The sequence below is a fragment of the Nothoprocta perdicaria genome, unplaced genomic scaffold, assembly GCF_003342845.1.
Source record: "Nothoprocta perdicaria isolate Ctin4 unplaced genomic scaffold, notPer1 scaffold_121, whole genome shotgun sequence".
Taxonomy (NCBI): domain Eukaryota; kingdom Metazoa; phylum Chordata; class Aves; order Tinamiformes; family Tinamidae; genus Nothoprocta; species Nothoprocta perdicaria.
In genome coordinates this window covers 1,195,345-1,206,828 of record NW_020454328.1, presented here as the reverse complement: position 1 = coordinate 1,206,828, position 11,484 = coordinate 1,195,345, and the positions used below count along the sequence as shown (strand labels likewise).

Sequence of the window (11,484 nt, the reverse complement as noted above, 5' to 3'; positions counted from 1 at the left end):
GAGGAAGGAAGGGGAAGGAAGGAAGGAAGAGAGGAAGGAAGGGGAAGGAAGGAAGGAAGAGAGAGAGAGGAAGGAAGGGGAAGGAAGGAAGAGAGAGAGAGGAAGGAAGGGGAAGGGAGGAAGAGAGAGAGAGGAAGGAAGGGGAAGGGAGGAAGGAAGAGAGAGAGAGGAAGGAAGGGGAAGGGAGGAAGGAAGAGAGAGAGAGGAAGGAAGGGGAAGGGAGGAAGGAAGAGAGAGGAAGGAAGGAAGAGGAAGGAAGGAAGGAAGAGGAAGGAGGGCCAGCCTGGGGCAGCTGGAAATGCTCTAGCCTGGGCTGCGTTCCCAGCCCACCCGTCTGCTCTCTGCCCTCAGACACATTCCCGCAGGCACAAGACGGGAAATGCCAAGAACAGGGTGGCCCAGCTGGGCCTGGGGGACAGTGGCGCGGAGCAGCAGGGCTCAGCCTCCCTCGGCCTCCAGGCCTCTCGCCATGCCCCGGCTTGCCTTGCTGGGGCTGCTGGGGGCTCTTTGCAGCCCTGCTCTCCTGCCACGCGAGCCGCAGGTGCCCGGAGGCAGAGGCCTCCCTTGCTGCGTCCTGCTGAGCTCGTGCCGCGTCGCACGTGGGGCTCGTGTGACGCTGCCCTCGTTCTCTGCCACTGCCTTCTCTGCTCCCGCCGCAGTTCATAGTGGAGTGCCACGGGAACACCCTCCTGCCCCAGTTCCTGGGCATGTACCGGCTCACCGTGGACGGCGTGGAGACCTACATGGTGGTCACCAGGAACGTGTTCAGCCACAGGCTGACCGTGCACCGCAAGTACGACCTCAAGGTGAGGGTTGGGGCCGTGCGGGTGGACTCTGCTTTTCGGAATGGTGCCATTTGGGCTCTTTMAGATCTGCTTGACAAGGTCCTGGGCTCTGCTTTTTGCTTGGGGACAGGGAGGGGAAGCTGACTTAAATGTGTTCATTTTTTTTTCCTGTGTGAAGGAGTTAAATGGCATCAATAAATTTTTCAGGAATGCAATAACTAGTGCACCAATGCCCTTTCCTTTATTCTTTTATCAGGGCTCAACAGTATCCAGGGAAGCAAGTGATAAAGAGAAGGTAYGGAGCATCCCTGGCCAGCCTTTCCTTCCTCCTGGTGCTTGGGAGCAAGTGGGATCCATCTGACYGTTCCCATTAGCCAAGGGGTACTGAGCAGGGGAGATTAAATGGGCCTGCAGTGACAACCTGTTCCTGTCCCCCTTCCAGGCTGTGCCCAGTAGCTGCTCAGSAAGAGGTGGTGCAGACACCTAGCAGAGGTGCAGACCTGGTGCTGCCAGGCTTGTTATGGTGGCACTGCCCAGCGGGGAGGGAGCTTCCCGGGGGACAGTTCCCCGGGTACCAAATCCCAAATTAATGGGAGGTTRTTTTCATGGAAGGGTTTCTTCACCATGTCCCCTCTGTGCCAAGCCGAGTCAGATCAGCAGTCAGCTTTTGCAGCAGATATTTGTAAACCAGACCAAGCCCTCTCAGCTTCTTTGAGTATTTTGGGATGTTTGTAAATTTGGGTTCTGGTCCCACAAGGGACCAGAGCTCCACTGCAAAGCTGCAACTGGGAAATTCCTATTGAAATCACAGCTGTAGCTCCTGGTACTGCTCTTTTTTTTTTTTTTTTTTTTTTTTCTTTTCAGATTTGCATTTTTTTTGCAGATCTGACCCTGCTGAGTAAGTCTACTCCAGACTTAGAGCCCTGGCATGAGCCAAGGAATTCCCCTTTATCCCAAAAACCTTGGCACGAAGGCATGGCTTCGTGGTGCCCAGGAGTCCCTGGCTTGCTGGCTGCTTCAGCTGTAGCTTTTAGCTCGTCTCGGACTTTTCATATGAGATCCGTATAAAGCTGCTGCACACTCGTACATCATCCTAAGAACAAAACAATTGAATTCCCAGTTGCACAAAGGGATTGTGTGTTCTTCCATATCCTTGAGAAATCCTCAGGGCCTGTTTGCAAGCAGCTTCCTCGAAATGCAATGTTTTTTCCACGAGTCTTTAGGGAGAGAAGCATTTTTTCCCTGTCTCTCCCTCCTCTCCATCCGAAGCCAACAAAAAGCATCTCTCTGCTATTGTGGGAGCTGGTTGGGCCATCTCTGGCTGGAGCCCAGCTGCCCAGCTTTCCACCTGCAGCAAAATCTGCATCTTCACAGCAGTCTTTAAAGCTGAGTTGCTCGTGGTGGCTCCKTCTAGTTTCCCCCTAGGTACAGAAATACCGTGCTCTGCCTGGTGCCCTTCTTGTGCTTAAGCCCTTGGCCATAGAAGGAGGCACCTTTAGCCACCTCACACTTGCACAGAGTCTCTGAGCAATCCACATATTGCAGAAGAAGCGATGTGCAAGCCCTGCTGCTAGAGGCAGGGGTTAGTTTGACACGGGCTTTTCCCTGCAGGCCAAGGATCTGCCGACGTTCAAGGACAACGACTTCCTAAACGAGGGCCAGAAGCTGCACGTTGGAGAGGAGAGTAAAAAGAACTTCCTTGAGAAGCTGAAGCGGGATGTGGAGGTAGAGTTTCCTGGGGGGCAGCTCTCACCCCGAGAGGGTCTCCCATAACTGCATCTTCACCGCGGCTGGTGGCCCGAGGCTACAGCAGCAACTGACAAGCGGTYGTTCCTTGAACAGCCAAGCAAATACAGTCAGGATTACGCTGGTGGCAGGGGCCATAGGAGCTGTGTAGACTCAGTGGGGTCTGATAAGGGTTTAGCTCTCACCACGGCCTTTTCGTAGGCAGATGCTGGCAGAGTAGGAGTGAGGGTCCCCTGCCCACGCTCCTGTTCTCACACATCTCTCTCTCCCAGTTTCTAGCTCAACTGAAGATCATGGACTACAGCCTGCTGGTTGGGATCCATGATGTTGACCGGGCAGAGCAGGAAGAGATGGAAGTAGAGGATCGGGCAGAGGATGAGGAGTGTGAGAATGATGGGCTCAGTGGCAACCCCATTTCCTCCTATGGCACCCCCCCTGACAGCCCGGGCAATCTCCTCAACTACCCTCGTTTCTTCGGGCCTGGAGAGTTTGATCCTTCTGTCGATGTCTATGCTATGAAAAGCCACGAAAGTGAGTATCATGGAGCCTTGTCTGGAGTTCAGCCGGGCTAAGGGGAGCAGAGGGGCTGTCTCCAGAGAGAAGGACCCTGSCGGGTCCCTCACCTTCTCTGACAACGTCCCTGGTTGTGGACGCTGTGAGTTAGAAGGGATGGAAGCGACGCCCGGAGAGCAGTGGGGTTTTGGGGAACGTGTGAGACTCCAACCTGCCGCTTTCAGTCATTCTTTGTGCCCTTCTGCAGCATCCCGGTGCCTTGCTTGCTTTGCCGACTGCCTCAAGATAGTCGTGCAATATATTTCTTGAAGAGTGGGGTGCCTGGGCTGTGCTCGCAGCTCTTTGCTCACAGCTCAGGGTGCTCTAGCGACTCTCTTGCCTTGCTAGGTGCTCCCAAGAAGGAAGTTTACTTCATGGCCATTATAGACATTCTTACGCCGTACGATGCGAAGAAGAAAGCTGCACATGCTGCCAAAACAGTGAAACATGGGGTAAGTGGCCGGCCACCCCCAAGGAGGATGGGCTTTGGGGCCTCTGCCTCGCTGCAGACCTGCACGAGTGTGTGAGACAGCTCCTGACACTGATTTTCCACCAGTCTGGAAATTCTCCAGCGGTTTCATGGACCACGGTGCGCAGATCTTCCCTCCTCCAGTCTCTTCAGGCTGTTTTGGGAGGGTTTTCCCTCTGGTGGTTGGTTCAGAACAGGGCCTGAGGCTCTCTGTTCAGCTTCGTTCTTGGAGCAGAACAGAGGGATCCAAACACAGAGTGTCTCCTGCTCCTTCCCAAATCTCCCCTGAAGGGATTTATCCCCTAAACCGTGAAGGTGCCTTCACTCAGTGGCCTCCACCAAATCCAGCTGGAGCTTAAATCAGCTCCCCTGAGGATCTCACGGGACCTCTTAGAGTGTTGGTTGTTTCTGGAATTCACAAGTCCATTTGTGAGTGTTCCTCGCTGTGCTGCCGCAGTCCCCCCCCGTCCTCCCCTGGTCGTGACTTCTCCCTCCTCTCTGCCTTGCAGGCTGGGGCAGAGATCTCCACCGTGAACCCAGAGCAGTACTCGAAACGCTTCAATGAATTTATGTCCAATATCCTGACATAGTCGTCTTCAACCTGCAGCGAGACGTGGAGAGAAGAGGGGCTACTTCCGAGCAGAGAATGCAGCCTGTGACACTAAAACAGACACTGTAGCAGCATGTGGGGTGTGCGTGTGTGAGCAGGAGCGAGTGTGTGGCACTGTGTGACTTCAAAGAAAACTAATTCTAGGTGCACCCTCCAACAGTCCACTTGACCCAGGTGGAAAAGTGGCTTTTTACGTTACAGAAGTGCCCAGACACCGATTTGAGGGCTTTTTAAACCGAGAAAAGTGCGTTGTTTYAGCACTGCTCTTTCTAATGACATTTTCTCCTCTCTGATCCAGAGAATCCTGTAGGGATGTGACATGTGGCACTGTGTAGAAGGGTCGCTCTAGATTATGTTCAGTGAGAGTGAAGCAGTGCCTGATTCCACAAACTACTACTACTTTTTTATTGGACTGTCTATCTGAAAGACACACAAGCCCTTTTATTTCCCTCTTGGTAGGAATTGGAAGGAAAATTGCTCACCATTTCGAGGATGGAAAATATTAATCTGACAAGAAGGAATCGCTGAACTTTAGGTAAATCAGACTGGGACACTTTATGTTTTTTGGGTTAATTTAAGTAAAGAAAACTTTTTTCTTTTTTTTTTTTTTTTTTGTAAATGCACTTGATATACAAGAACGATGAGGGAAATGAACATCTACCAAAGATGATCATGTTAAAAGGTGTAACTCCTAAGAGCCTAAAAAATCAGTGTGAGAAGAAGTAAAAGACCTTGAAGAGCCTCAGAAAATAATGTGCTCAGCCCTGTCATGCTTCCAATTGGCTAGCTATGAAAATTTCCTAAAGGAAGAGGAAAAAAAAACGCATTTTATACCTGTAGATTTGGAATAGCATTTGACTATGTGGAACATTTTCCTGTCCCCCCGCAGTCAGGAATTGCCGTGTCTCTTAGCTTACAGCTTCACATCACCGTTCTGCCAGTGTTAATCTAGCTGATGTTTGTCTTCCTAACTTGCCCAGGCTGCACCAGGTACTTGAATTCGTTTCCTGCCAGAGGTTCTTGGACTGGCTGGTGTATTTTTTAAAAGGCAACGCGACTTGCACGCGAAGGAATCGGCCTCGCTCCCGGGGCAGTGCTGCAGCTGCGGCTTTGGAGCCAGCTCCACTGCTTAAGAGGACTCGGAACTTGAGCTGTGACCRTTTTTATTCTCCTCTGCTCCGTGTCCCCTCTAGAGCGACAGTCGAGGAGCGGGAATGTTGGAACACTTGCGCCAGGTTGTTTTTTTTCCCCCCTAAGGAATTGGAACTGATTTGCGCGGCTGAATAATGTCCTGTTTTTTGTCTCCAGAATGCTTGTAGTAGTTTTCACAGCCAAGCTTGTCAGGCTTGCTTTGGGTTTCATTAGCTCTGCTGTACAGCAGCTGCAGACCGTCTGGTTCTTTTTTAAAAAAATTTTCTTTTTAAGCAGGATTTGGCGTTCGGAACAAACCTCTTGCAGTTGAACCATGTTGCTTATCTGCCTTGAAACTGTTTTCACCTATGCCTTTGTTTCGGGAATAAGCTGTTTTTGAATGTGTGTCCTGTGCCGCAAGGCGTGCTCCAGCTCGGCGGGCGGAATGTGCTCCTTTTCCGAGGTAACTGGTGCTCATCACATCCTGGTCAYGTCCCCAGGCCAGCACTCGCTCTGGTCTGGATGCTGAACGTGGGCTTGCGTTTTTCACCTTCCCCCTCCACATTCTTGATGGGAATCCCCCAGGTCTCGGCTTTGGAGGGGACAAAAAGGGGCTGAAGTTTGAGCCTGTAAGAGTGCACTGTAAATAGAGTCTTGAAGAAGTCAGAGTTYAATATTAGGGCTTGTCATGGGCTATAAGTTTTTTTTCTTCATTCGTGCATCATTCCCTTTGACGTTGGGACAGGTTTCCTCTGCCCCTGGAGTGCAGTCCCTGCCCGGTGCAGTGTTGGGGCTAACACACCCTTATCTGAGAGCCCAGAGCAGCTCGTGTCTTAAGGTGTGTCGCTGAAAAGCCACAAAACGAAGGTGAGATGGATGTGAGAACACGAGGGGAGGAAATAGAGGGTAGTATCTGTTAAGTTTTGTGGCCACTGCACCGGCTGCTTTTCTCTTAAACAATAAGCACTTAAGTTTACTGCACATTAGAAATTAAATACCAGTCGCTTTTTATTCCTGACAGTTTTTAAATCGGCAGTGAATCTGCAACTTTGGCCTGGTAAGTTCGCCTTTCTCCTTTGGGGGAATTAACTGGTACCTTTTAAACTGGTTTTTTTAATCTTCAAATCATTTTTTAAAAAAGAAATGAAAATGGGGGAGGAAGAGAGGAGGGAATTATTAAACTGCAGATAGGCTATGAAGAGGCATTACAGACAACCCAAAGACAGTAAAGAATGGAGCTTGCGTAGCGAGGAGCAAAAATCTCATTCACTGGATTTCATAAACAGGAATGCAATTAAAATGCAGTTAGTTCCTGCAGCAATCTTCGCAGAACTCATGATGCTAAGGGCTCAAGAGTAGTTAACTGTATTTGCTTACCCTCCTCCAAATGGGGAGGAAAGCTCCTGCTAGAATTAAATTGGCTGTCTCTGGCTCAAGTCCTATAAAAAGCCCTATAAAGCCTACAGACTTTTAGCACTTCCCCAACTCTGCCCCTTCTGTCGAGTTGCCATACTGTGTGTATTAAAGTAATTAAATGCAATTTTTCTCACTTAAATATGTATTACCCAGGTATGTAACTTTGTTTAACATAAGCATTTTGTATATTGTTTACATTTGGAGAGGTAGCATTATGTTAAAGTGCTAATTTTTGTTTCTAGACAGTATTTTTATTACAAGAATAAGACGTGAAGCTGCAAATATTTGATTTGTTTTAAAAGGGATTTTTTGCTTTTTTTTCTTTTTTTCTTTTTTTAATTCTTGTTTTAGGTCACTTTTTTAACTCAAGTATTTAAAAAGAACCCYCCCAGCCCCTTCCATCCCGGTTTTACAACTGCTTGTGCTAGTTTGTTGTCTGTTTCTGGCGTGGATTTAGTTCTAGCTTGCCGAATGTCGCTGCTTGTCTGTGGCACGACCCTGCAGAACACTTTACACTGAAGTGCGTTTGCCCGATGGCCCCGGCGCCGCTCAAAGCGTTGCCCTAGGTAGGTGGATGGCTCGGCTCCCTGTCAGAACGCAGGAGAATCTCTGGCGTGCGGCGTTACCGCTTGCTTGCTTCGAGAAATTGCAGTGCGATTCTTGCTCAACTGGAGTTTGTGAGTTTGGGATTTTTGGGGTTTTTTTTTGTTGTTGTTGTTGTTTTTACAAAGATACCTTAGTGCGCAGAGTGTCTCTGCAGGACCTGAAGGCAGTTTGTGTTTGGGAAGGGAGCTGCAGGATTCTTCGTTGTCTCTCTGAGCACAGACCTGATTGTCAGAATCAAGGACTAAAAGGCTGCCTGGAAGCTCAGACGTGTCGCCTCCCCTTCGAGAGAGCTCCTGGGGCGTCGCAAGAGCGCGGGAGGAAAGGCAGAGTGGGGAGTCCCGCTTTGGGTGCTGTTCCGCCCCAGTAGTGCAATAAGCAGCCCCTCGAGGAGGTGATGGGTCCCCTTGGTGGAGGTAGCACCCCCGTCCTCGGTGTCCCCCTCGGGTCCCCGCCAGGACCAGGCCAGGTGGCAGCAGGAGCAGGGGTTTCTTCCCTCGCCTCCTGCGCCGCCTCCGCTTGACCTCCTTTAATTACAAAAGCCGCGAGCAGGCGGTTTCCCCCCGCGCAAACTTCACAGGTAGCGGGTGGCTACAAATTCCCTCCATTAGCGAGGCTGTCATCCCACATCCCAAAATCCTAGTTGTTTTTAAATCAGATTATCRTGATAGCAAAACCACTAAAGCCCTCGAGTTCTGGTCGCTGCGGAGCACGAGCACAGCGACCTGCGAGTGCGGAGCAGCCTCTGGGGCCGCCGGGGGTTGCAGCGCGGTTGAGGACGGGGCAGCGCTGTGTCCTGCCAGCCCTCGTGCCCTGCAGTCCTTGCAGGTGCCTCCTTTCAAGCTGCACCAAGGGTGCAAATGTTCCCCGTGGTGCTGGTGCAGACCTTGCAGCAGTCGGTGCATGCACTGCGACTGGGTTTGCGTCCCTGCGCCCGGTCACTGCAGCAATAGCTGCAAAAACGGGAGCGCTTTCAAAAACCAGAGCTGTTCTCTGCCCGTCTGTGGTTTTAATGCCCCGTTTCAGGTTTGCCTCTCGCCTTCCCCTGCTTCTGCAGAGCCATTCTCCAGTATCCGTATTAGCCACTACTGATTTTCCTTGCTCTTGGAGACGAGTTCTTGTGTAATAGCAATGGCAGAGCTCGGGGAGCCGACTTCTGGGCATGGAGCATTGCTAGCGCCTTCAGTTTTCCCCACTCAGAACTCCTGCTGTTCTCCGTTTAGCTGCCACGTGCAGCCAGGTTGAGTTGCGGCCAGGGGGAGCCTATTACACACAAGTCCCAAAGGTGGGCAGGACTAATCAGTGCAACTGAAACAAAAATGTGAATAAATTAAGTTTAATCTAAAAAGAAAAAAATCTAGGTTTTTTTCACTGCTGTTTTTTAAATAGGAATTTTAAGTCCTCTGTGCTTGTCTGTTTGCTAGGAGCAGTTTGAGACACTGTTACTGTTTTGAAATGCATGCATGTTAYAAGATGAGTCTCCAACCAGAGAAAAATAAAATTAAAACTTTGTGTACATCTGCTCTTTATTGTTGTCTTCTTCGAAGTGTTCTAATCAGCTGTTACTTTGTGAGGTTTGTGCTCATTTTAAGAGTCTTAGATTTACTACAGCTGGAAAATACCTGTTTATACGTGCCTGCACCTTGAAACTGTTATTAAAAAAGAGCTGAATCTACCCCAAATACTGGATTTGAGAACAATTTAGAGCTGAGGGGAAGAACTGCCGCCAAAGGCAGACCTGATGTTAAGTCGCTGAAAGATATAGAGTTAACTGCGGGATTACTTACAGGTAGCTCAGAGAAAGGGAGGCTCTTTTGAGAGCTTCCGAGGGAGATGAGAACTTAATCCTAATGTTCAGACTTAAGAAAATGAGAACTTAACTACACTAGAGGAAAAGCGTTTTATTTAWAAAAGTTCCAAGCGGCGTGGGAGGTGAAAGGCCGGAGCAGCGGTGCTAGTCCATGCGAGCTTTCAGCGTCCTCGTGGTGATCTTGTCTTTTTCACTACGGGGAGAGAGAGCAAGGAGCCCGATAAGAAATTGGTGCTAAATATCTCCAGCCTGTCGTTTGCTCGGGAAGGGGGAGTGCAGGGCAGACGGGAAGAGCAGCACTTACATGATGTGTACTACTACACCCATCCCGGACAGGGCATCTCTGTCCACTGCATTCAGCATGGCCTGGGAGATCGTTTCAAAGAGCTGATCTGGTTCCTGAAAAACAGAAGCTACTTTAGTAGGTGCGAAAAAACAGATCGCCGAGGCCCCAGATCCTCTTCCAACCCCATTACCACCCAAGAGGCTACAAGATTCTTCCTGCAAGCTGCTGTAAGCTACAGCCTCTTCTCTCGAGCTCCTGGCCACCTCGGAGGACAAAGCCTCACCCAAGCGGGAGCTCTCGTGTTTCCCGGTAACGGGGAATGGGGATGGAGGAATGGGAGCTGATGCACCAGCTCCCTCGCTCACCATGTCGGGCTCCCAGAGGGACTCGCACATTCCATACATCTGCTCCGAGCAGGTGCCGCTGACCACAAAGTCATCAGTGACCATGGGGCAGCCGATCAGGTCTAGGGAGCAGACGAAAGGTTCGTACGTTACGGGGTCCAGACCAGCAATGACTGGTTCTGTGTAATATGGTCCAAACCTGTGAAGAAAACAGGACAGGGCAGTCCAACCACCCTGATGCAGCTCAGGTCTCACCTAAACAACCACGTAAGATTATTCTAAGCAGTAAGATCTAAAGGGACTCCTGAGCTTGGACAGATTTTAAATAACAAGTTTGAGTATTTATCAAATAATTTAGATTTGACAGAATACAGTTAAGACGGACTGAAGCTGAACTCTCCTGCAGACCAAGATGTATTTTCCAGCATTTTCCTCCTAGCTGCTCTTTCCTGTGTGAGGACGGGCTCTTGCTCCCCGTCAGTCACACATCAGCTTTGTGTCTGTGCTTCAGTCCTAGGCCACGTGCAGTACAGCGGCTCATTCRTTGCTGCTACCAAGCTGCAGGAATTGCAATGATCAGAAAGGCTGGGCCGTGGTTAGGAGGAGGCCAGATGTGTTATTGACAGAGCAGTAGCTCAGCTAACACCGTCTCTAAATTAAAGGTTTTCCTCCCCATGCTGCAGGTCCCCGGGCCTCCCAGCGCAGGCTGCCTGCACGCACGGGGTGGAAGCGACGCTGCCGTTGGACAGTTACCGTCTCTCATAGAGCAGATTAGAAACCATGCTCATGAACGTCTGCGGCTTGATCTGCCTGCCCTCCTTCAGCTCGTACAGGTTCAGCCTGAACTTCAGTCTCTGGGCACTGCAGAAAGAGAAGAGGGAGAGGAGAGGGAGAGGGAGAGGAGAGGAGAGGAAGCGTTAGGTGCAGAAGGAATCTGCTTCTAGCTGATGCTCACGCAGGCCTGGAGGGCTGTCCAGCCTGCTGAGCAGCACTACCCGCGGGGGACGGGTGCTCCAGGGGCACCTCCTTTTACACCTGAACTTGTCACCTCTTCCTAGCGAGGGGCTCTCCATTCCGATGTGCTTTTATCAAAGAACAACCCCCCCTCCTCCCATATTCCAAAATTAGGCAGGAGCTTAATAAGCCCAAGAAGCAGAGGAGTAAGAATCAATGATACCACCTCTGTGCCATGAAATCAAAGAGAAACAAGGACGGGAACTGGAGTCTTTCGCTGGCCTGGGTAAACCCCAGTGAGCGGAGACCAAGGCTGCAGGTCTCCCTGCTCCTACTTAAGCTCGACACAAGCGTCGGCCTAGAGGGCCCGGCCGGGCCGGGGCGGCACCTACACGGTCTGCACGTCGGTGGCGAGCCCCGCCAGGCCGATGTAGAGCCGCTCTCCCATGGGGAAGATCTTCTGGAAGTCCGTGGTCACCATCTGCGCCTGGATGCCGAAGCGCCGGTCGGCCGCGATGGCCACGCAGCCCTTGCCCTTCATGGCCATGACGGCCCCGCCGTTATAGGACATAATCGACTGCGAGGGAGACGGCAAATAAGGCCCCAAACAGCCCAAAGATCCGTGTGCCCCCGCTCTGGTCTCAGCCCAGGACCCACCTCCCGCTCCCCCCCGCGCCCCCAGCCCCCAGGGACCCCCCGGCCCTCACCATGGTGCCGCCCGCAGAGTCACCGCCACCACCACAGTCACCACGGCCGGCGCACCCAACCCCGCCGCCCG

The 11,484-nt window shown here is 51.2% G+C and overlaps 2 protein-coding genes across 2 annotated transcripts in view; one reads left to right on the top strand and one right to left on the bottom strand.

Annotated features, from left to right (window-relative positions):
* Positions 1-4,731, top strand: part of PIP4K2B (phosphatidylinositol-5-phosphate 4-kinase type 2 beta) — a 17,089-nt gene extending 12,358 nt beyond the window's left edge. Inside the window, exons 5-10 of the mRNA XM_026054367.1 lie at positions 660-806; positions 1,042-1,080; positions 2,397-2,510; positions 2,804-3,062; positions 3,432-3,535; positions 4,062-4,731. Coding sequence (XP_025910152.1) covers positions 660-806; positions 1,042-1,080; positions 2,397-2,510; positions 2,804-3,062; positions 3,432-3,535; positions 4,062-4,142 — 744 coding nt within the window. The 3' untranslated portion in view covers positions 4,143-4,731. The remainder of the gene's footprint in view (positions 1-659; positions 807-1,041; positions 1,081-2,396; positions 2,511-2,803; positions 3,063-3,431; positions 3,536-4,061) is intronic.
* A 4,351-nt stretch (positions 4,732-9,082) lies between these two features.
* PSMB3 (proteasome subunit beta 3) lies at positions 9,083-11,461 on the bottom strand. Its single transcript, XM_026054369.1, has 6 exons — positions 11,414-11,461; positions 11,099-11,283; positions 10,506-10,613; positions 9,774-9,951; positions 9,427-9,521; positions 9,083-9,315 (listed from the first exon to the last, which is right to left on the bottom strand). The coding sequence occupies exons 1-6, from the start codon at positions 11,414-11,416 to the stop codon at positions 9,267-9,269; spliced, it is 618 nt and encodes a 205-aa protein (XP_025910154.1). The 5' UTR covers positions 11,417-11,461; the 3' UTR covers positions 9,083-9,266.
* Between the last annotated feature and the right edge of the window lie 23 nt (positions 11,462-11,484).